This window comes from Erythrolamprus reginae, chromosome Z, assembly GCF_031021105.1.
Source record: "Erythrolamprus reginae isolate rEryReg1 chromosome Z, rEryReg1.hap1, whole genome shotgun sequence".
NCBI lineage: Eukaryota > Metazoa > Chordata > Lepidosauria > Squamata > Dipsadidae > Erythrolamprus > Erythrolamprus reginae.
In genome coordinates, this window is record NC_091963.1 from 41,205,163 (window position 1) to 41,230,708 (window position 25,546).

Genomic DNA, 25,546 nt, shown 5'->3' on the forward strand with positions numbered 1-25,546 from the left:
GAATCAGATAATGCATTCCAGGGGTTGATCACTCTTTTGCTGAAGTTGTATTTTCTGTGAAATGTGACTATTCAGGTAGTAATAGATGACTCTAGTAAGTAAGGACTCCCGAGGAGGAGATACACAAGATATAATTGTATCTGTGAGAAGAGAGGGGATGTTGTATTGTAATGTGGTCAAGTTCCAAAATCATTTCCTTATATCTGTTATGGCGAACCTATGGCATGCGTGACACAAGTCGCACATGGAGCTATATCAGTGGGCACACAAGCTCAGGTCCGAGGTGCATGCATGTGCCAGCCAGCTGATTTTCAGGCCTTCTGGGCTTACTTGGAGTCAGGAAACATCCTTTTCAAGTCTTTGGAGGGGGGGTGAGGATGGCCCATTTTTTGCTCTCTCCAAGCTCCAGAGCCTTTCTAGGAGTCTGGGGAGGGTAAAAATGGCCTTTCCCCTGCCCAGAGGTCCTCCGGAGGCTGGAAACGTTCCATTTGCCAACTTCTAGTTGAATCAGAAGTTCTGGTTTTTTGCTCTCCCCAGGCTTAAGGGCCTCGCTAGGAGCCTGGGGAGGGCGAAAATGGCATCCTCCACCCGGAGGCTCTATGGAAGCCAGAAATGGCCCTTTTCTCAACTTATTCAATGAACCCCGATTCCCCCCTTCCCCTTTGGCACACAAACAAGAAAAAGTTCCTATCACTGCCTGATACCATCAGACAGCTTTGACCAAACTGGCTACCTCATCCTGTGGAAACTCTCAAAGCTATGTATGTATGTATGTATGTATGTATGTATGTATGTATGTATGTATGTATGTGTGTATGTGTGTATGTATGTGTATGTATGTACATATTTATTTATTTATTTATTTATTTATGACATTTGTAGGCCACCCAATTCCTTACTAACTCTGGGAGGCTAACAGCAATATAAAAATAGCAATATATATATAAAACAATCTTAAGAACCCTAAATTAAAATATTCATCCTTTCCAGCAGGAACAAGATGAAACCGTTCACCAGCTCCAGGCCTGTCAGAAAAGCCGTGTTTTACTGGTTTTCGGAAGGCCAGCATGGTGGGGATACATTATGAACTAAAGGACATCCAACATAACAGTTTCTTTTTCATAATGGAAGAAGTCACATTGCAAATAACAATCATAGATTGATCTGTCCATGACAACGAGCTATGCTTGATTCCCTCCATTTCCATGTTGTATCTATTCATTTAGTCTGGGTCACTTAGATACATCAGACTCTCAGTAAGTTAATTGGATCCATAGTTGTCGTGACAGTCTAGGCCAGTGATGGTGAACATTTTTTTCCTCAGGTGCTGAAAGAGCATGCACACAATCACACATGTCCCCGAGGCTCTCTAAAGGCCGGAAACAGCCTGTTTCCCAATTTATGGTGAGCCCAGTAGGCTTGTGTTTCACCCTATCCAAGCTCCAAAGGCTTCTCTGGAGCTGAGGGAGGGTAAAAATTTATTTATTTATTATTTATTTATTATTTAGATTTGTATGCCGCCCCTCTCCGCGGACTCAAAAGGAAAATGCCCTCCCCCATCCTCCAGAGGCTCTCTGGAAGCCAAAAATACCCCCCCCCCCCCAGATCCTCTGGGAGAGCCAAAAACCAGCTGGCTAGCACACACATGCATGTTGGAACTGAGCTAGTGCAACGGCTCGCATGCCAGCAGATAATGCTCTGTGTGCCACCTGTGGCACCTGTGCAATAGGTTTGCACTGGTCTAGGCTTTTCAGCTTTTCCCAAAGTCTTGCCTAGAAAAGGCAGTTTGAAATTCTAACTGTCTTAAGTTTGGGGTATTCCACTTCTACCCCAGTAGCTAGGCTGAGAAGCTATGGCAGGAATGTCACTATGCAGCAAGGGGAATAGAATGAAAGCAATAAATCTTGCACCCTTCAGGTGCAACTGCATTAATAAGATTTTGTACTGGTCATCTAAGAGATGACTACTGATGCCAACGGTCTCACAAATGAAAATATGTATGTCATAATTTAATAACAAATGGGGATGGTTCCTTACAGGCATATAAGGTATTCAAGGGATTCAACTAAAAGCCCAAGACTCTGAGAATCGGGTATCCTGATACTTGGGATGAAGAATGAGAGATGAATGGCAGAACTGGCCAGAAATATACCTTTTAGTATACACACACTGGTAAAAAATAATTATTCTCTTTCTTTTTTATTCCTACTTTCTTCTCTATTTTTCCTTAACCTGTGAACTCTGAGTGATTATGTAGCTAATACAAAGCATAATTTTGTTAATACAGATTCATTTTTCCAGATAATTTTCTGCTATTCAAAGTTTTTTTTTAACTTCAATATTTTTTTAAAAATAATGAGCTTCGGAATTAAAGGAAGAACATAAATAACTTAGTAACTATTTAAAAAAGATAGTTTGTTAGGAGTAGAAAACACTGATTTGGAATTTAGTTGCATTATTAAGAAATGATAATGCAAGTAAATTCTAAATTAGTATTTTCTATTTTAATAAGCTACCATTTTTAAATAAGCATTTAATGTATGAACTCAGATATCGTACAAAATATCAGACAACTCAAAATTTAACGTAAATATGGTAGACCATTATGTGCTTACAGCAGATTTCCTCTGAATTTCTTAATAGATTTCCCAGTTGCATCTCCTATTTTAGAATAAATTAAAAAACAGTCTGCTTCTTCTCGTGGTAATTTACTATATTTTCATCCCTCCAATAAAATATTTTACTAGTGTCTTACCAATAATTAACATATTCAACTTTTCGCCTTCTCTGTTCTTATTTGTTTAATCGAAGTAATCCAAAACAGTACAAACTGTGTTGTCTTATTTATTACATTCTTACCTTGAAAAATGATTGCTTTATATCTTGTCCCAATCTTTCTGATATTTTGCCCATGTTGTCTGACATTTTTGTCATCCCCTCTGTGAAGCTGTCAGGGATGGACTTGACAGCATTTGAAACATTTCTCATAGAGTTACGCAGTGGATTTACAAATGTGTCCACCTGAAGAGGAAAACATTTACCACGCTTGCAGAAATCTATGAGGACATGATTACAGTCATCCAATAATGCATGTTAGAAAACATCACACTATTTTGGAGACTAGTAACACAAAATCATTAGTAAAAATAATACATGGTATAAATATAAAGCATTCATATTCAATTACTTTGAGTATAAAACATCCTAACCACATACTCATAATAAGCATTACTGCTCAGAAAGAAGATATATTTCTTTTTTGTCCTTTTGTATTAAATTCCCAAATGTACATTTTGACAGCAAATTTCTTAGGGCAAAATATGGATTTTGCTACGCTACTGAGCAAAGTTTTTAAAATGATGCCAAATAGTTGGAAACCAATTTGTATCAACCATAGAAGCCTCCATTTGGTAGGTTTTCATGGGTATATGTATGTAGATTGTTGTGAGTTCGGGGTTTTTCCTGTGTAATATTTTGAGTGTCTTTGCAACATTTCGGCGAAATCACATTCGCCATCTTCAGGTTGAAGTTATTGGCTTCTCATAATCATACTCAGAGCAGCAGAAGCTCCCATAACTTCAGCCTGAAGATGGCGAATGTGATTTATATATATATATATATATACACACACACACACACGGGTGTAAAGGGGAGTAAATAAAAGGAAAATTGTGAACTATAGTAGACAACAACTATTGGGATAAGAAAAAATTTAATTCAGGCAAATGCTGTCCTATATGCATATTTTACTTTGAAATCCTATAAGAGGATATCCATGTAGTAGTAAGTAATGGCAAATTCTAAATTAGGGAACGCTGTTAAGGAGGAAAGCAAAATATAATTTCAGAATTAACTCCTCATAGTTTACAATTGTCTGTTTTATCTCTCATACAGAATGTCCATAATACGATAATCATAAATAATAATTGGACACCAATTAGAAAATCTGTACATCGACAAAATTTCCACCTAGCAATTACAAAAGGAAAATTTGAATTGATTGCTTGGATTGGCAAATATTCTAAACTGATACTACATCCTTGGTTCTGGGGAAGAACTTGATGCATATGAAGATCCATTTCAGCTAAAAAAGGGACAGCTGTGATTTCACATTAACATCATCATTTGACTATTCTATGTTCTTGGGAAGGACTCAATATGAGGAAAAAATGCAAAATCCAGTCTTAACATGATGCTGACTATGCAACTAATTATTAAATGTTTATGTTGCTAATTCTCCAAAAACTTTGGGCAATTCCTAACAATTAAATAAAGAAATTACAATAAAATCAATAAAAGTTAAAATATAAAGTTAAGAGATAGCAAAAGTGATAAAGTAAGGGATCTCTCTCTCTCTCTCTTTCTGCTTCCAAAATATCGATAAATGACATTGTTTAATTAAAGAAAACCATAGTGCACCAACCCTGCAAAATAGAATTGGTTGGACAGATGTTATTGGAGACAGGTGGTCCTTCAAATAAACAGATTCTATGCCATGTGTTATGACATTAGCTGAATTTTTCAGAATACTATTAAATCAGAATGCTAACGTTCCATTTTTTCAGATATCTATAACAAAGCATAATATGTATTATCAATTTATCTGCATGTATTCTGATCAGTTCTGCATTTCATTTTCAAATATCTAGAACCTACTTATTCCTTTCATCTGTTTACAAATGAAATTACTCTGCCACTCTAAATATGAAAAATAATGACATTTCCAAATGGAAAATATATTAGTTACAGCAGTCTAGACCAAAGGAATAAGAGTTTCTAAACCATACAGCTTGGAGACAAGATGTAGTATAGTAGGTTAAGATAAATTGGAGCATATTGTATACAGGTAGTCCTGACTTCCAACCATTTGTTTAACAACAGTTCAGAATTATAATGGCCTTAGAGAGAGTGACCTATAAGTCAGTGATTTTCAACCTTTTTTGAGCCGCGGCACATTTTTTACATTTGCGAAACCCTGGGGCACATTGAGCGGGGGGGAGGGGGCTAAAAAAAGTTTGGACAAAAAATTCTCTCTCTCTCTCTTCCTCCCCTTCACTCTATTTCTTTCTCCCTCCCTCTTTCTCTCCCTTCCTTCCTCTTTTTTGCTCTCTTTCTCTCTCCCTCACTACCTCCCTCTATGTCTTTCTCTCTCTCTCCTTCCCTCCCCCTCTCTCTCTTGCTTTCTTTCTCTCTTTCTCTCTATCTCTTTCTCTCTCTTTCTTTTGTTTTCTCTCTCTCTCTTCCTTTCTTTCTCTTGTTCCCTTTCTCTCTCTCCCTTTTTCACTCTCTTTCTTTCTTTCTCTTTCTCTCTTTCTTTCTCTCTTTCTTTCTCTCTTTCTCTCTCTCTTGCTTTCTTTCTCTCTAAGCTTCGCGGCACACCTGACCATGTCTCGCGGCACACTAGTGTGCCACGGCACACTGGTTGAAAAACACTGCTATAAGTTACAGATGAAAGGGAGCTAAATCCAATTAGTGAGCAGTCAGTGCAATAAAGGAAGTGTGTGCCTGAGGTGCATGGGGAGGCCCTGGAAGACCCTAGACTGCTTCTCTTCATTCAGGGACTTCTTCCATTTTGACTGCAAACATTTTCAGCTCCTGAGTAGAGCCTCCTAAGTAGTCCCCAACCCTTTGCAACTCCCTGTTCTCCTAACTTGCGATTCCATCAGCATAATTAATTGCATAATTGCTTAACGACTACAATTGAAAATGTTGAGATTGTGGCTGGTAAGTAAAGAAATCACATGGGCAGACACATGATATCTTGCTAAATAACTGCTTCACTCAATGACAAAATTCTAGTCTGAGGACTTACCTGTATGCAAGTACTTGCAAGAAAGATATATCAAGCTTTAAAAATGCAGTATAAAATACAGCATAAAGTACACATTAAAGCTAACTGTTTACACTTTAGAAGATGATATAGTTCTACTTTTCAAATGGAAATTAATTTTTTTTGTGTGGAGTATTCCACTTGTTGATTAAATGATTCGTCATATGCTTCTTTTCTGGGACAATTAAGCCAAATGAACAGATTTCATTTAGTTCAATTATTGCAGTGAAATCTAAGTAGGCCGCCAGTGATTATAAAATTAAAGGGAATGCTGCTTCATAACTTGCAACATCTATCTTTAGTCTCTATTGGTAGATAACACAATTAACTGGGGAATGATCATTTTTGACAAGGGCTCTTTGGGGGGAAAAAGCTGCGCTTTAATTCTTTGATGTTCTACAGCCTCAAAAAGCAATTTCAGCGGAAGACATGCATTCTCTCTTTAGAGCAGGCAAATGGAAATTACAAAGCAAGTGATGCCTGAAATGATCAGCAGATTTAAAGGTAGATCAAAGGACAGAAATCTTAACATATTTAAAAACACTACCTACATTTTGGAATAAACTGCACCTTTTGCATATTCAAGGACATTCAATGGAAAATGTTATCACTATAAAGATTCTATATCAAAAATGGATTCTCTGAGAATAAGTTAATAGTTATATTCCAAAATCTTATTTGCAGTCTGTATTTATACAAACTAAAAAATTCATATATTAAGTGCATCTTATTGATTAAAGTATATGTCATAGAGTTTAGATGAAATGAAATATATTATATATTATACACATCTTACCTTGCGTGCAAAATCTCCTTTCTCTTTATTGTATGCCTTGTTTTCCAAGAAATCATACACATAGTGTGCTAAATTTGGATAAGCTTTCATCACTTCGGGTGTTAACAAAAGCTAGTAGGTAAAACATGCAAATTATATTTAGAAATATGAATATTTTGGTCTGAAATTAAAACAATGCAGATATACATATATTTAAATCAATTTAAAGCACCAATACTGTATTGGCCAAAGTCCTACTCAAGTGGAGTGAATTTTACTGTTGAACAATTTTACCTATCCCACCCAGTTCCCATGGCGAAAGCTGCACATGCCCCATTAATTTTAAAGACAATTAATTTGGTATAATAAGTATGGTTTGATTCCATCTGGAAGTGAACTCATTTAATGTACCAATCTCCCAGGAGCCAAACAGGTGGTCTTTACCAATGATGTTGTCTAACAGGAACTCCACTGCTAAATAACACGAATGAAGATACAACATCATGATAGTTCTGGCAGTCTCAGTTGTTGCTCACTTGTTCCACTTGAAAACCATCACGGATCCACTGTTAGACCCCCTGCAATTTGCATACCGAGCAAATAGATCAACAGATGATGCTGTTAATATGGCTCTACACTACACCCTTCAACATTTTGAATCTCCAATGACCTACGCTAGGGTCCTCTTTGTGGACTTCAGTTCAGCATTCAATACTATCGTACCGGACATTCTCTTAACCAAACTAAATCAGCTAACGGTACCTGAACACACTTGTAAGTGGATCACAAGCTTCCTAACAGACAGGAAGCAGCAGGTGAAGCTAGGAAAAATCATATCAGATACATGTACAATCAGCACAGGTGCCCCCCCAAGGCTGTGTACTCTCACCACTTCTCTTCTCTCTATACACTAATGACTGCATCTCAAACGATCCATCTGTTAAAGTACTGAAGTTTGCAGATGATACAACAGTGATTGGACTCATTTGAGACAATGATGAATCCGCATACAGATGGGAAGTTGAACAACTATCCTTGTGGTGTGACCAGAACAATCTAGAACTGAACACACTCAAAACTGTAGAAATGGTGGTAGACTTTAGGAGAAACCCTTCCACCTTTCCACCTCTCACAATACTAGACAACACAGTATCAACAGTAGAGACCTTCAAATTTTTAGGTTCTATCATATCTCAAGACCTAAAATGGTCACCTAACATCAAAAACATCATCAAAAAAGCAAAACAAAGAATGTTCTTTCTGCGCCAGCTCAGGAAGCTCAAACTGCCCAAGGAGCTGCTGATACAGTTCTGCAGATGAATCACTGAGTCTGTCATCTGCACCTCTATAACTGTCTGGTTTGGTGCTGCAACCCAACAGGACCGACACAGACTTCAGAGGACAATCAGAACTGCAGAAAAAGCAATTGCTGCCAACCTGCCTTCCATTGAGGACCTGTATATTGCACGAGTCAAAAAGAGGGCAGGGAAAATATTTACTGACCCCTCACATCCTGGACACAAACTGTTTCAACTCCTCCCCTCAAAACGTCGCTACAGAGCACTGCATATCAAGACAACAAGACAGAAGAACAGTTTTTTTCCGAACGCCATCACTCTACTAAACAAATAATTCCCTCAACACTGTCAGACTTTCTACTAAATCTGCACTTCTATTCTACTAGTTTTTCTCATCATTCCTATCACCCATTTCCTCCCATGTTGACTGTATGACTGTAACTTGTTGCTTATATCCTAAGATTTTAATTAATATTGCTTCTTCATTGCTTATTTGACCCCTATGACAATCACATGATTCTTGACAAATGTATATATTTTTTTATGTACGCTGAGAGCATATGCACCAAGACAAATTCCTTGTGTGTCCAATCACACTTGGCCAATAAAATTCTATTCTATTCTATTCTATTCTATTAGGCAAATCTCAGGTAGCTGCAATTTTTCATGATCAAGTGATCACCACTTGTGATGTCCAGCCATCTTCCCTTTTGACTTTGTTGGAAGCCGGCAGTGAAAGTCTCAAATGGCAGTCATATGACCAATACTGCAGTATTATAATTGTTACCTGGTTGCAGGACATCCAAACTGTGATCATGTAATTGTTGGGGACATTGCAATGGCCACAACCAATGCCACAACCATAAGAATGTATTGTAAATACCCTGAAGTACTATAATAACTTCAGTCGGTAATGAATAGACATTAAATGAGGCGTAGGATATTTTTTAAATATTTACATCTATATTTATGAAATACCGAAGTATGCTGTCCTAAATTACTTATAAAGTTTACCACATTTTCCTAGAATCTGAATATGAAAACATACCTGTAAGTATGAATTTAAATCTTTCTTCCTTTTTTCTAAAAAATCTTTATCCATATTGTTGAATGTCTTTTTACCAGGAAGCTTCAATAAATTTCCTAGATTTTCAAACTAAAAAAATAAATAAAAATGGATGTGACAGTTCATTCTAAACATACACAGCTGTTGTAGTATTTCAGCAAAACAGAATACTACTGATTAATTTCATAAAGATATCACCACACAGAGTTGCTAAGAGCTACATGGCATTTATATTTCATAAATAAGTACTGGTCAACTCAGCCGTAAATAATTCACCTAATCTCTTAGGCTGCTTTCCTTGTTTACTAGAATTAACTATGATAAAACATTACTAGAATTACTAGACATTACTAAACATTACTAGAATTAACTATGATAAAACATTATGTTGACATAGGTGTCTAGTTATACTTGTAATTTACAATTGTCACTTTCTGGACTCGACCTTTCTAGATTGAAGGTATAGATTTGAGTAACAACACATCAGTATAAATTGTCTCAGTATCTAAATTAGTTATCAAGAAGAAGAGATGTTGCCCAGTTTACATTCTTTTTTTCCTTTTTTTTGTGTCAACCTTCAATATTGTGTCAATATTAATTTCTAGAGTATGCAATTAGGAAACATTGTTTGTAAAAAGTATATCTGCAAGAAATCAATGTACATGGATTATAAAATATGAAGTTTGGAACCAGAAGTCTGGTATGCAAATTTCTTCAGGTTCCAATTAGCTAACACCAATTTCAATGGGTAATCAGGATACTGTGGAATGGTTTTAAGAATAAGATAAAATCAGTTGATTTCAAGCAAGCAAAATGAAATTTGTCCATTGCTAATTTCATTTACCAATGTTTTTTCTCAAAAAGTACACAAACTAACATAATTTCAAATTACCTGTTCAGTAATTCTCATATGGAAATCATGGAAATCACTGTAGCGGCGATATGTTTTCCATTCATCATTAGCAGTAGTTCGACGTTGAACAGTTATAGTATATAATGCATATGTCCTCCCGTGGTCGTTACAAACTCCTGCCATAGTATATGGGTCATAATCAGCATAGACTATCAATTAAAACAAATAATAATGGATAGACGAAAAAAAAGATGGAAATAGTGGAAGAAACATGAAATGAAAAGCTGTTGAAATGAGAGAAATCAAATCAATATGGGTGTGCAAGTGTTATTCTATTTTTTCCCTATTTATCTCAGAAGGAAATATATATATACTCTTTACTGTTATTTTAAAAAACCTATATAAATTTCTGGAACTTAACTTTCATTCCTCATCTGAAAGATACAAGGAAAATAGAAATTACTTTTTTATTCAAATTAATTAGACTTTCATATTACACTTCATCTATAAAAGATAGGTAGTTTTAATTAAGGGTAGCTGAATTAGTGATATTTATGTCATTTGTCATAATAGAAGGTCATTTTTTCTGGCCATATTTAAGATTAATATCTTGCACAAAATTATTACCTAGTCAAGTTGGAAAACTTCAGTAGATATGTTTTCCTTAAAGATGTTTCACTTATTTGGTTCTTAGCACTCTTTCTGAGAGTCATTGAAGGTTTATCTGCGTCCTCAGGGTCATCTGATTATTTATTTATTTATTTATTTATTTATTATTTAGATTTGTATGCCGCCCCTCTCCGAGGACTCGGGGCGGCTCACAGCAGAGAAAAACAAATCATAAATAATCTGAATACATTTAAAACATTTAAGATTTAAAAAGAAACCCCATATAGTACATACACACTCACAAGCATACCATACACAATTTAAACATGCCCAGGGGGAGATGTCTTATTTCCCCCATGCCTGACGGCAAAGGTGGGTTTTAAGGAGTTTACGGAAGGCAGGTAGAGCAGGGGCAGTTCTAATCTCCGGGGGGAGTTTGTTCCAGAGAGCCGGTGCCGCCACAGAGAAGGCTCTTCCCCTGGGGCCCGCCAACCGACACTGTTTAGTTGACGGGACCCGGAGAAGGCCCACTCTGTGGGACCTAATCGGTCGCTGGGATTCGTGCGGCAGGAGGCGGTCTCGGAGGTATTCTGGTCCGATGCCATGAAGGGCTTTAAAGGTCATAACCAACACTTTGAATTGTGACCGGAAATTGATCGGCAGCCAATGCAGACTGCGGAGTGATGGTGAAACATGGGCATACCTAGGTAAGCCCATGACTGCTCTCGCAGCTGCATTCTGCACGATCTGAAGTTTCTGAACACTTTTCAGAGGTAGCCCCATGTAGAGAGCATTACAGTAGTCGAACCTCGAGGTGATGAGGGCATGAGTGACTGTGAGCAATGAGTCCCGGTCCAGATAGGGCCGCAACTGGTGCACCAGGCGGACCTGGGCAAACGCCCCCCTCGCCACAGCTGAGAGATGGTTTTCTAATGTGAGCTGTGGATCGAGGTGGACGCCCAAGTTGCGGACCCTCTCTGAGGGGGGCAATGATTCCCCCCCCCAGGGTGATGGACGGACAGATGGGATTGTCCTTGGGAGGCAGAACCCACAGCCACTCCGTCTTATCCGGGTTGAGTTTGAGTCTGTTGACACCCATCCAGGCCCCAACAGCCTCCAGGCACCGGCACATCACTTCCACCGCTTCGTTGACTGGGCATGGGGTGGAGATGTAAAGCTGGGTATCATCGGCATATTGATGATACCTCACCCCATGTCCTTGGATGATCTCACCCAGCGGTTTCATGTAGATGTTGAATAGCAGGGGGGAGAGGACCGACCCCTGAGGTACCCCACAAGGGAGCGACCTCGGAGCCGACCTCTGACCCCCCACTAACACCGACTGCAAATAGGTGTGGAACCTTCTTGGAACTGCTGAAAAGACTGTGTTATAAATAGGTAATAGGTAGTGTTGTACCCCTCTCCCTCTGTTGAGAGAGGGCTGTTCAATCTTACTTTAATGGTTTCCTTTATCCCTATTTCAAAGGAGCACTATCACTATCATCATTATACAGTGGTACCTCTATTTACGAACTTAATTCGTTCCGTGATCAGGTTCTAGAGTAGAAAAGTTTGTAAGAAGAAGCAATTTTTCCCATGGGAATCAATGTGTGTGATTGGGGAAAACATAGGGAGGGTGACACAATCGCACAAATAATGTATGCGATTGAGGAAACCACAGGGTGTATGAAGGCCCTGTTTCCTCCCAGGAGATTCCTTGAGAGGCCCCATGGAGGCTTCTCCCTGTTTTTTTCAGCCCTGTTTTCTCCCAGGAGATTCCTAGAGAAGCCCACAGAGGCTTCTCCCCACCTTTTCCGGCCCTGTTTCCTCCCAGGAGATTCCTAGAGGGGCTCCTTGGAGGCTTCTCCCTGCCTTTTCCGGTAACAGGCTCGGGGATGTAAGTGGAAAATGGTTCTTGAGAAGAGGCAAAAAATCTTGAACACCTGGTTCTTATCTAGAAAAGTTCGTAAGTGGAGGCGTTCTTAAGTAGAGGTACCACTGTATCCTGTTTTCAATGGTGCAAGGCAGAGCCCAATATCTTTGGGCAACTGGCAGGGCAGGATGGGGAAGGGATAGATATGTGGGCGTGCTGCAGCAAAGAATTCTACAGAAGAATTCTACAATCATTCATAAGGGCAAATGACTGGGTGACTTCTGTAGAATTCATAATTTTGAAACATATTCTGTATAGTTTTTGGAAGGTGTACTGAAACTTTGAATGATCGTTAAATGACTTATTGTACCTCGAAGGTTACCTAGACTGTATAGAAGATGACAGAGCAGGTGATATATACCAGATGTTAGCAGGATCCGTAATTTGGGACAGCAATGCATATTGTGCTTGTATCTTTAGCATATTTTAATATAATTGATTTTAATTCTTTATAGAATGATAGATTGAAAGAAAGTTTTATAGAATGATAGATTGAAAGAAAAAATATCACAAGTGAAAAAAGACATATTCAGAGAATGAAAGAACCATAAATAAGAAAGTTGAATTCTCAAATTATACATGAAAAAGGATAAGAAGACAGACATTTTTAAACGATGTAAATGGAAAATTAATCTTAAATAAACAAATAAGACTTTTATTAGCTAATGTTAGTCTTTCTTCTTGGATTTTCTGCATAACAACACTAAGAATACAAATTATGGTATTGGATAAAAATTATATTAAACCTTAATTAAAAGGTTAATCAGTTACTTACTTTACCTTCTTATAAAAACACAAATACCAATTCTAAACTCACCAGTATCTGAAATGCATGCATGTAGTTGTATCAACTCATCAGCAGACACATTTGAAAGATCATCTAGTGACTAGTGGGTGAAAGGAAAGCTACAGTAATTATTTATATTCCAGAAATATTATAAATATTATTGCACGAATGGCAAGTTTTTTTTTTTCAATGCAGTCTTTTAACTTTGGAATTCCTTCCCAATTAGGTATACCTAGTGCTATCATTTCTATTTTCTGATTCTATTCTCCCAGGATTTCTGAGAATTTGTTAATGTTGTTATGAATTTGCCTTTTTTACTGATGCTTTTTATTTTTGTGATACTGTTAGATTTTTGAATATTGCTATGTACATTTTATTCTACTGCCTTGAAATGCATATTTTTCTTGTAACCAGCTACTTAACTACTTATACAATAAGTACTTTATCTGAAAAATAAAACTATATTCTTAACTTTTATTTGCTCATCATTTATTTTATCAATGTCATAATGAAAAATATTAAAGCTAAAAGTTCTAATTAAAATATATTATCTGCCACTTTTTTGTGCAAACAGAGATTTTGCAAAAATGCTTTACCTGTTTAAGAGTCAGAGATTTTTTAAAAAAGTGACGCAGAATAGATAATTGGAGAGTAATTCTTTTACTGATAATCACTTTTTCTGATATATGATAACTAGGGTGACCAAACAGATGAAATCAAACTTGTTCCCTTTTCTCACTTATTTATACATACTTATTTATTTTCACTTCTTTAAACAAACATCAACAGAATACACTGGCCTTTTAAAAATCATAAAATTTCTTTTAAGTGTCATTTTTTTTGTTTCACTGGTTGCTCTTGTCTTAAATAAACAAGTAATATTTTGAACTTCTATAATGTTGAAAAACATACCTACCAAATTAATGCTGCCAGTAGGTGATCCATTAAATGATTCTGTGTAAAGAAAACATTTTTTTAAATAAAAGCTCTACAATGGAAATAAACATTGAAGCATGAATTTAGAACTATGTACACACATAAAATATTTGGATTTAGGATGGAAAAAATGATAGTGAATAACAGGTTAATACATTAAAACATAAACTAGTTAATCACCATGGTTTTTTTCACCCGAAATCCATTTATGGTATTTTACTGCAAAGTAATGAGAGTACAGTAATACCTCATCATACGAACTTAATTGGTGCAAGGAGGAGGTTCGTATGACGAAATGTTCGTAAGACGAAACATTGTTTCCCATAGGAAACAATGTAAAGTCAATTAATCCGTGCAACCAAAAACCCCCCGCAAAAAAAACGGCTTTCGCCGACTGCTGGGAAGCCGCGCGGCTGTTTTAAAAGGTGACAGCCGGGCTGGGGGGCTTCCCAGCAACCTCCCGAACCGAACCCGGGGTTCAGAAAATTTTTGCCTCTTCTTACGAACTTTGTTCGAGTTACGAACCGGCGTTCGGGAGGCTTCTGGGAAGCCCCGCCGCCCGGCTGTCACCTTTTAAAACAGCCGCGCCGCTTCCCAGCAGTCTCCGAACGCCGGTTCGTAACTTGAAAAAAGTTCGTAAGAAGAGGCAAAATTTTTCTGAACCCCGGGTTCGTATCACGAGTTGTTCGTAAGACGAGGGGTTCGTATCTTGAGGTACCACTGTAATAAGAAATGAAAAGCTTGAACTGACTTTTAGAAGACTGCCTAGATACAAAGTATTGTAACACCTTACTTATGACATTGCTTTTAATCACACTTTTTTCTCCTGTTTTTAGAGTTACTACAATTTCTCTCTGTTGTGTTTAAAAATATAAATTTCTATAATGGATAATCTTACTATTTACCTAAACGTTATTACAACTTAGGTTCATTTTAAAGAAAAAAAAGCCAAGGTATTACAACGCTGAATCATAATAATTATAAAATTTAAAAACGAACAGTGAAATCTGCATACATCTATTATAAATACCATATTTTTTGGTGTATAACACGCACCTTTTGCCTAACTAAAAGAGGCTGATAATTTGAGTATACTGTATACTCTGAATGTAGCTTCCCTTCCCCGATCTTCCCAGCTCTTACCTTGCAGGCTCTTTCATTGTTTTTCTCTGTGAAGAATGTTTTCCAAGCCCTAAGTCTTTGCAGGGCTTTTTTTCCATTGCTCTAACTTGCTCTGAATAAGTTTCTTTCCAGCCCTAACCAGGTGCTAATGATGTTCCCAGCTTTCAAGCTCTTTCATTATTATTCCCTGCGAGGAATGTTTTTCAAACCCTGTCTTTGATTTTTTTTTCATTCTCTACTTGCTCCAAATGTTTCTTTCCAGCTGTAACCAGGTGCTAACAATGTTCCCAGCTTTTACCGGCTTGCAACCTCCTTCATTATTATTCTCTGCGAGGAATGTTTTCCAAACTCAGACTTTGCTTTACTTGGTCCGAATGTTTCTTTCCAGCCCTAACTAGGTGCTAACAATGTTCCCAGCTCTTACCAGCTTGCAAGCTCTTTCATTGTTACTCTCTGCAAAGAAAAATGTTTTCCAAGCCCTAAGTCTTTGCAGGGTTTTTTCCATTGCTCTACTTGCTCAGACTGTTGGTTTCCAGGTGCTAATGTTGTTCTCAGCTCTTACTGGCTTGCAAGCTTGTTTCTGTTGTTACTTGTTACTCTCTCAGAATAATTTTTAAGCCCTTAACCAGGGGATAAAATAATGTGGTGAAGCTGACCAGACTAAGGATCCTAGCCAGATGAATATCTGGTAAGCAGAATCTTTTTCCTCCCCAAAAACAAAGGTGCATCTTATATTCCGGTGCATCTTATACTCCGAAAAATATGGTAAGTTGAAACAAATTCAATTAATTAGTAATAAGGAATCCTTAGCTCAGTTGACTGCTAAAATTTAAATGAAAATTTATGCTATTGTCAAAATAGGCCACTAGGCGGTAGCCAAGCATATATTTTGCTTATAACAGAAGTACATGTAATGTAAGAATTAAAGAGACAAGAGTGTTATACATTAAGAGTTTCAACATAAGCTTAAAAAAAGGCCACATTTAATTTTAATTCTAAAAGTTATTCTTAAAAAATGAACATGTTTTTTCAGGTTTTTGTAGAAGTATAAAAATAATCATATTCCATTACCATCTAGCAAATTCACACCTATGGGATATGAAGCACTTTTCCAGAATCAAGGCATGCTCACTACCTGTTACTGTGGAAATTTGCAGTAGAATAGCAACAAAGCAGACAAATTATGCCAAAAAAATGGAATACTGTATTCCCAATTCTTATTATGTAGAGGTATGCAAAATTTCTCCAAATTATTTTTGTGTATCTACATAAGCCTCTTTACAAAAAAAAAATATGCGAGTTAAAATACTATCTGATTAGAAAAAAATTACTTACTTCCTACCTACTTTAAGCTGTTTAAAAAACAGCTTCTACCCTTCGTAAACACAATATAGTACCACAAATTTACCACCGGTGCCAGTGTAATGTGTAATATGTATATATCATGATATAAAATCGTACATCTAAGTAATATACATGTTGTACAGAATATGTTGTACATATGAAAATGTATTACTAGTTTTTCCCTAACTACTTGTATTATTAACATTTTCTTATAAGAACTGCACCAGCAGGGGCTATACCAATTTTGTTGTATAGATGAGGTACAATGACAATAAAGGCTTTGACTTTTATTTTTATTTACTTATATTTACTTATTTATACTTACAGGTATATGCCTATCTGATGTGGACAACTTACCCCCCTCACCATCATCTGATCCCCTGAAACTAGGATCCTTTAGCATATCTAGCTCTGCAAGCATTCGTACATAAAGTGGATGCTGTTTGAATGAAGGATAGAATCTTTCATCTTGGAGCATCAATTCATATACCTTAATGAAATTAAAGCTTAACGTTATGCAAAATAGATAATCTAAAACATTTTTTTTCAAACAGTTTTTTATTTTTTTCTCAAGTCTTCACAAATCAAATTCACATGTGTATACCTTCCAATATTACAAGAAATACATATAAATATACATTTTTATCCATTATTCAAGAATCCCCATCTTAATCTGCTCTTTTCTTAACCTACCCCAATCTGCTCCTTTGGTTCTATCTCAAACTCCCCTCCTTCTTTCTCCATCTACTCCTCCTACCTACTTCGCTCCTCCTTCTCCTTCTCTTCTTCTCCCTCTACTTCCTCTTCCATTCTCTTTTGCCTTTCCAGAATATCTCCCATCTCATCATAATTGCAAACTGATATTGTGTATTCAAATTTAAAGAGTATCCATAACTCTTCCAAAAAATTATTATTTATAACATAAATAAGGTGAAACAAAACTTTTATACCAGGTATTTACCCCCCCCCCCCAAAAAAAAGAGCTATCTCCAGTAAAAAATATAGTTTGTCTTCTGAGTTCCATGTCAAATTAATCCAACAATTTAACACCCCTCAGTTAATCACTGTAACTTATCTTTCCAAGATAGTTATATATTTCTTGTACCTTTTCATTTGTAGGCTTGCTGCTTCCACCCTTTCTGAAATTACTTCCTCAAGTCTATATTTCTTATTCTGTCTTTTATTGTAACAAAAAACCTCTGCAATACTTTTAGACATATAATCAAACATACTGTCTTATATTCATTTACATTACAGATATCAGATTTTCTTAATCAGAATATCATGTGCTATTCCAAAACAATTGATTAGTTTGAGCTTTCATATAGTGAATATACAAATTTTCCATTTAGACGAAACTCATAAATTAAAATAATTTCTATCACAGTGAATATCAAATGAGGAATTACTCAATCATTAATTATGTAACATTTCCTCAATAAAATAATATTTATCTTATAGAAGGAGGAATCAAGCTCTCAAGATAGTATTAGTTATATAAATCAAATCAGTAACATCAAAATTCATACTATTATAGTATTATTATAACCATTAAGTTATATTAAATCCATTAATCATTAAAAATTTCTCAATATTCATACCATGAATACTAATTATATAAATCAAGTAGTTATCATCAAATTTTGTGCTATTATTATATTGTTTTTATAACCCATATACTTGCTTACTACAAATAGAATATACTTGCTTATTACAAAAGAACTTTAGCTTTAATCAAAGCTCTCATATAGAGCTAACTTATAAAATTCATTTGCCTATTTCAGAAGAAGCAGTAGAAAGAGCATTCAGAAAGAAAAATAAAGGGAACAACCAAAACTAAGCAAAAATCTCTAATATTCACAATATTCTATTATGTTATGGGAAAAACCATTTATACCATAATCCAATAATTAAATTCATTAGAAATATTCAAACTCTAATTCTTGTCTCTATTAACTCTAATTTTAATACTTATAAAAATAAGAAAGTCACATAGAAAAGACAGGTTAATAGTGGTCTAACCGCTCTCATCCATTGTGCTTTTTCTATCCCCACTTTTTTAGCTTTCCCCCTTCCTCTCTCTCTCTTTCTCTCTTTTTCTTTCTTTCTCTTTTTTCTTCCTTTCTATTATTCTTCTGTTGACACCTGCTCTTTCCACCAGTTCCTTTTCTACTTTTTAAATGCATTACCCATCTCTATAGTATTTTTAGCCCCCACCTATTTATTGTCGCCCTCTTTTCCCTTCTTACTTTTCTGAATAAATCATTTACAAAATAGCAATCATAATCATATTCATGACATTGTACATAAAGTTCATTAACAAAGGCATTAATTTCCATTTATATTCCAGTCATCATTTCAGGTTACAAGCGGTGTGCCACAAGGGTCTGTTCTGGGTCCTATTCTTTTTAATATGTTTGTGAGTGACATAGGGGAAGGTTTGGTAGGGAAGGTTTGCCTATTTGCCGATGACTCTAAAGTGTGCAATAGGGTTGATATTCCTGGAGGGTCTGTAATATGGCAAATGATTTAGCCTTACTAGATAAATGGTCAAAGAAATGGAAACTGCAGTTTAATGTTTCCAAATGTAAAATAATGCACTTGGGGAAAAGGGATCCTCAATCTGAGTATTGTATCGGCAGTTCTGTCTTAGCAAATACTTCAGAAGAAAAGGATTTAGGGGTAGTGATTTCTGACAGTCTCAAAATGGGTGAACAGTGCAGTCAGGCGGTAGGGAAAGCAAGTAGGATGCTTGGCTGCATAGCTAGAGGTATAACAAACAGGAAGAGGGAGATTATGATCTCACCTACAAAAAGATATTGACAAAATTGAACGGGTCCAAAGACGGGCTACAAGAATGGTGGAAGGTCTTAAGCATAAAATGTATCAGGAAAGACTTAATGAACTCAATCTGTATAGTCTGGAGGACAGAAGGAAAAGGGGGGACATGATCGAAACATTTAAATATGTTAAAGGGTTAAATAAGGTCCAGGAGGGAAGTGTTTTTAATAGGAAAGTGAACACAAGGACAAGGGGACACAATCTGAAGTTAGTTGGGGGAAAGATCAAAAGCAACATGAGAAAATATTATTTTAATGAAAGAGTAGTAGATCCTTGGAACAAACTTCCAGCAGACGTGGTAGATAAATCCACAGTAACTGAATTTAAACATGCCTGGGATAAACATATATCCATCCTAAGATAAAATACAGAAAATAGTATAAGGACAGACTAGATGGACCATGAGGTCTTTTTCTGCCGTCAGACTTTTATGTTTCTTCTTCCTCCTTGCATGATCAAATATTTTCTTTAATCCTTTCCTCTTCAATAGTTTCTTCTTCTGTTTCTCGTTCTATTAGAATTTCCTTCCTGGCCCTTATTTTTGGTTCAAGTCCCCAGATTTCTCTGCAACTGTTTATTATGCATTCAAGCATTTTCCCCAAGTCTACTAGGTTAATTTCCTTCATATTTCAAAATCAGTGTTCTCTTTTCTTAAAAATTCAAAAAGCACAAGTGATAATGGACAATTTGTCACCACAATCTTTTAAATGTGCCACAGGATAACAACTCATCCATTTTCAGTCATCCAGCTCCTAAGCAGATGCTTTTTTCACACCCTCAAATGCTCTGTCCAGCAAATGGCGTTACTGGCTTGTTCTTCTGGCTTTTGCCTTTTTCTATTTTCTTTCTTGAAGAATGGCTCCCCAAAACACTCTTCAATTTGCCATCTTAACAGTTATTAGCATTACAAACTGGTTCTTTTAAGGTAAATTCCACAATCTTTGGATTTTAGTTACAGTTCTTTTTTACTTTGCTCAATAGCCTCCATTCGCAGAATTAGTTGCTCTTTCATTTCTGGTCCCTTTTGCTCCCCTCAGAAACTTTCAAAGTATTTTTACAAATAGTTAATTTGGCCAAGTCACTCACCAGCATCAATTTCTTAATCTCCTTCTATGTCTCTCCTGCAAGATTCTTCAAATTCTCATTCCAACTTCTTAAAATTTGCAATCTTTTTGTTACGTAGCCACCGCGGCTAGGACGGCTTCTTCTTCTAAGCAGATTCCACTGTCGCCGGTCGAGGGCTCAGTGCCAACTCTCTGTGGGATATGCTGATCCCAAAACAGATCATCAATAGTATCCCCTTCTTCATCACCCCTCCAGAGTGGTTCTGGACTGGTTCCAAGGGAACCCGCACCCCCAGGTGACAGAAATATCAGGGTTCCCCAGCAGAGCACAGGGAACTCTGTGTTGCCGTAGTGCTTGGCCCCTCCCCTCTCAGTAATCTAAATCAGAGGTCCCCAACCTTTTTTACACCAGGGACCGGCTTTAAGTTAAACCAGTTTTCCACGGCCCGGTGGGGGGGGGGGGGCTTTGGTCATATGGGGGTGGGGTTATGGAGGGGTGGAGCTTAGTGACGCAGCAGGTTTGGGGGGGGGAGGAGAAGCAGCTCGGGGAAGGAGAGACGGAGGTGTCCCAAAGACACTGCAAGGGGTGTATGTGTGTGTGTGAGAGAGAGAGAGATCAGGGACAGGCAAAAAGCCGGCGAGTAAAGAGCGGCCAGAATCGTGGGACTCCTCTCTCTCATGAGTGAGGGGAAAAAACCCGAAACAGGAAACACCACCATCTTTACTGCGGGCAAACGACGCCCCTGACCTGCCCTGCATAACTCACCAGGGGCCGCGACGAACAGCCGTTCCGTTGCCCTCGCTTCCATTTCCTCCTCAGGAGGACGCGCTCGCGACAGAGCCGCGAGGGATTCGCGGAGTCTTCCTCTGCCGAATGCGCTTCTCGGGGGAGCGGCGCACCTTCATCCATCGTGCCCCCCGCCGCTGCCCGCCTCTAGCCCGCCCAGCGGGAGGCGAAGCACTGGGGTGGGGGGGCTGTCAGGACACCCCCCACCCCAGCACTTTGAATCCCGCCGGCCAAGAGCACTCGGGTAGTAGCTTCTGCTGGATACGGGCGATGGGCGGGACGAGCGGCGCCGAAGCCAGTGGCTGTGGCAGCTGCTGCAAGAGGCTTCTGCGCCGCTCTGTCCCACTCATCGCCCGTATCCAGCAGATAGGCTTTGAATTTTTGGCTGGGGGAGGAGAAGTAGGACCTTCCTAACTTCCCCCCCCCAGCCAAAATCACAAAGCCAGGCAGCCCCCAGCCGCCAAAGGAGCCTCCTGATTCTCCCCGCCCTGTGGAGAAGTGTGGAGGGCTGCGTCACCGCCCGACGCCCCACCCCGTCCTGCATGTTCTCTGCCGGGAGGGCAGCGGCGCCGCGGACCGGCTGAAAACCCCCAACGGCCCGGTCCTGGTCCGCGGACCGGCGGTTGGGGACCTCTGATCTAAATCATAAAGAACCTTGTTATATAAAGGTGCATTTAGATGTAAATAATGCAATAAGTATTTGCATTGTTATTCTAAATTTCAATCTAGAAATCAACAAAAATCATGAATACTGACAGATATACAGTCAGACTAGTAGATAAGAATAAAACAAATTACCTTTCTTTGAATCTGATCAAAAATTTCAGGAGTTGGATCCTCATTATTCAACTTTTCTTCCAGTTTCGCTACTAATGGATCATCGATAGTAATTCTTGGAGAAGCCTGCCATATAGAATTATATTATTTTAGTTTTTATTTCCATTCATTTATTTATAAAAATTAAAAATCAGCCATTATTATTCAAGATACAATAAAGATAGAGAACTATAAAAACTCAAAATGTTCAAGTAATTCAAGTCATTCATAAAAGCTATAGTATTTCATTTTGAGGTACTGGAAGGAATATTTACAAGTGACATATAATTTATATGTATAAAGTATTTATATGGGGTTGGGATAAGAAGAAGTAAAAAGAAGTAAAAACACCCATAGCTTTATTCTTAAGATCTGGAATTCTCTGACTGAATTTTTAAATACCAGTATATAAGAATAAAAACAAATATAGAGTCAATCTGAATTCTAAAAATAAAAAGATGCTTAACTGTGAAAAAGTCAAATGAATGAATATATAAATAAATAAACAAACAAACTAACAGTTATTTCTATTTTTAGAATTGAGATTGAGAATTCAGTTTTTTTGAAAAATGAACTGATTGTTTGTTTATTATGGCTATCTTGCATACATGTATTAGACTTCTCCATTAATTACAGAAATATTTATTATGGTTATATTTATCAGTCATGTGACAATGCAATTTTTCTTACTAAACCATCTTTGTATATGTGAGTGTCTAAAACATGGTAAAACTAACTTATAGATTTAGTTTATTGAAATCATAGAACAATCTTCATCCTGGCAAGGTGTGATGCACCTTCATATGAAAAGAAATCAATATCCTAAATGATTGTGGATCAATAGAGATGAAAGCTAGAAACAAATGAACATGTGTTACTTGCTTGTCATATGATAACAATGTAGAAAGTATTTGTATTACACTACTGCTTCTATACTTTCTAGGTTATCCCAGGCACAGTGGTACCTCGTGATATTAACCCCTCGTCATATGAACTTTCCGAGATACGAACCTGGGGTTCGGAAATTTTTTGCCTCTTCTTACGAACTTTTTCCGCCTTACGAACCCGCTGCCTGAACGCCGAACCCGAAAGTTTGGGTTCAGGTGGCCGCCGAGAAGCCCCGCCGTCCGGCTGTCGCCTTTTGAAACAGCCGGGGGGCTTCTCGGCATCCTCCCGAACCCGAATGCCAAACCCGAACTTTTGCCGAACTTCTGGGTTCGGCGTTTGGGAGGACGCCGAGAAGCCCCACCGCCTAGCTGTCGCCTTTTGAAACGGCCGGGGGGCTTCTCGGCATTCTCCTGAACGCCGAACCTGGAAGTTTGGCAAAAGTTCGGGTTCGGCGTTCGGGTTCAGGAGAACGCCAAGAAACCCCACCGCCTGGCTGTCAGCTTTGCAAAAGAGCCACGGAGCTGTCGGCTGGTCGGGAGGCTCAAACGGAGGTGGGGAATCCCAAAAGGGAATTCCATGGGCCGAGCTTTGACATCACAAAGACGTCCTTCCTGGAGTCCACAGAGGCTCTTGGAGGGTGCTTTTGGCTTCCAGAGAGCCTCCAGAGGGAATGGGAGAGGGCACATAACTTTCACATAACTTTCTATTAATGTGTTTTGGGAACATTTAACTTCGTTTGCAATTATTTTTGAGGCTTTCCCTCTTTATCGAAGGTATTAATGATGGTTTTCTATACAACTGTCAGGTCAGCAGTCCTTCCCATGATTGTGATTCCTACTAAACCAAACTCTTTGCAGGTGTTATGGCTTAATTAGCTGATTAGAGTAGGACACTTTGAGCCTGAAATACTGCACTTTTTCATAATATTCTAATTTTCTGATATTGTGGATTTGGGGTTTTCATGAGCTGTATCCCATAATCATCACAATGATGACAAATCATGACTTGAACTATTTTGCTTTGAATTTTAATAAGTATCCCTCATATATTAGTTTCACCCTTTATGTTGGATTACTGAAATAAATGAACTTTTGCACAATATTCTAATTTTTCGAGTTTCACTGTATTATATGTGGTAATTTTATATCTTCAATTTTATCTTCATTCAAGATTAATTTGATTACAAATTTATTCTTTGACATATGACCATGAGTTCTGTGCCATTTTGCAATCTTTCTTGCCATAGTTATTAAGTGAATTACTGCAGTTGTTAAGTTAGTAACATGATTGTTAAGTTAATATGATTTCCCAATTGACTTTGTTAGAAGGTCACCAAAATTTATCACATGACTCTGCGGCATTGCAACCATTATAAATATGAGCCAACTGCCAAGCATCCAAATTTTGACAATTTGTGAGCATGGGATTGCTGCAAGAGTCATGTGCAAAGAACAGTCATGTAACTTTTTCAGTGCCATTCTAACTTCAACAATTTTAAGTTGAGGACTGCCTGTAATATATTCTTCAAACTATTATTCTTATTATGATGATGATGATTTTAGTGCCTAGTATGGCAGATTTCAGTATCTTTTGACTAATTTTAGAGTAGTAGTAGTAGTAGTAGTACTACTAGTAGTAGTAATAATAATAATAATAATAATAATAATAATAATAATAATAATTTATTAATTTATTAGAGTCCTCTCCGGGGACTCAGGGCTGCTCACAACAATAAAAGCAATACAGTACAATAAAAATCCAATATTAAAAATACTAAATTAAGACCCATCATTACCAAAAACAATCAGTACTACACAATAACACCATTCTCAAATGCTACAAGTCGGGGGGGATTAATCCGCTCATGCCTGGCGACATAAATCGGTCTTTAACATCTTGCGGAAGGCGAGGAGGGTGGGGGCAATTCGAATCTCCAGGGGGAGTTGGTTCCAGAGGGCCGGGGCTGCCACAGAGAAGGCTCTTCCCCTGGGCCCTGCCACACGACATTGCTTAGTCGATGGGACCCAGAGAATGCCAACTCTGTGGGACCTAATCGGCCGCTGGAATTTGTGCGGTAGAAGGAGGTCCGATGCCATGTAGGGTTTTGTAGGTCATTACCAACACTTTGAATTGTGTCTGGAAACTGATTGGCAACCAGTGCAAGCCACGGAGTGTTGACGAAACATGGGTGTATCTAGGTTGGCCCATGATTGCTCATGCGGCCACATTTTGCACGATCTGGAGTTTCCAAACACTCTTCAGAGATAGCCCCATGTAGAGAGTGTTGCAGTAGTTGGACCTCGAGGTGATGAGGGCATGAGTGACTGTGAGCAGAGACTCCCTATCCAAATAGGGCTGCAACTGGTGCACCAGACAAACCTGGGTAAATGCCCTCCTCGCCACAGCTGGAAGGTGATGTTCTAATGTTAGCTGTGGATCAAAGAGGACGCACAAGTTGCAAAACCCAAAGCCACTCCGTCTTCTCAGGATTGAGTTTGAGCCTGTTGACACCCGTCCAGACCCTAACAGCCTCCAGGCACCGGCACATCACTTCCACTGCTTCACCGACTGGACATGGGGTGGAGATGTACAACTGG

At 38.0% G+C, this 25,546-nt stretch overlaps 1 protein-coding gene across 7 annotated transcripts in view; it reads right to left on the reverse strand.

Annotated features, from left to right (window-relative positions):
* SNX13 (sorting nexin 13) overlaps positions 1 to 25,546 on the reverse strand; it is a 115,466-nt gene that overhangs the window by 15,499 nt on the left and 74,421 nt on the right. For 3 of the 7 annotated variants that reach the window (XM_070726515.1, XM_070726514.1, XM_070726520.1), the window contains 8 exons: positions 22,044 to 22,148; positions 16,911 to 17,043; positions 14,068 to 14,105; positions 13,182 to 13,251; positions 9,862 to 10,031; positions 8,952 to 9,059; positions 6,627 to 6,737; positions 2,860 to 3,021 (listed from right to left, as the gene is read on the reverse strand). In XM_070726515.1, the coding sequence (XP_070582616.1) occupies positions 2,860 to 3,021; positions 6,627 to 6,737; positions 8,952 to 9,059; positions 9,862 to 10,031; positions 13,182 to 13,251; positions 14,068 to 14,105; positions 16,911 to 17,043; positions 22,044 to 22,148 (897 nt within the window). The remainder of the gene's footprint in view (positions 1 to 2,859; positions 3,022 to 6,626; positions 6,738 to 8,951; positions 9,060 to 9,861; positions 10,032 to 13,181; positions 13,252 to 14,067; positions 14,106 to 16,910; positions 17,044 to 22,043; positions 22,149 to 25,546) is intronic. The other 4 variants (XM_070726517.1, XM_070726516.1, XM_070726519.1 and 1 more) reach the window with 3 other exon arrangements.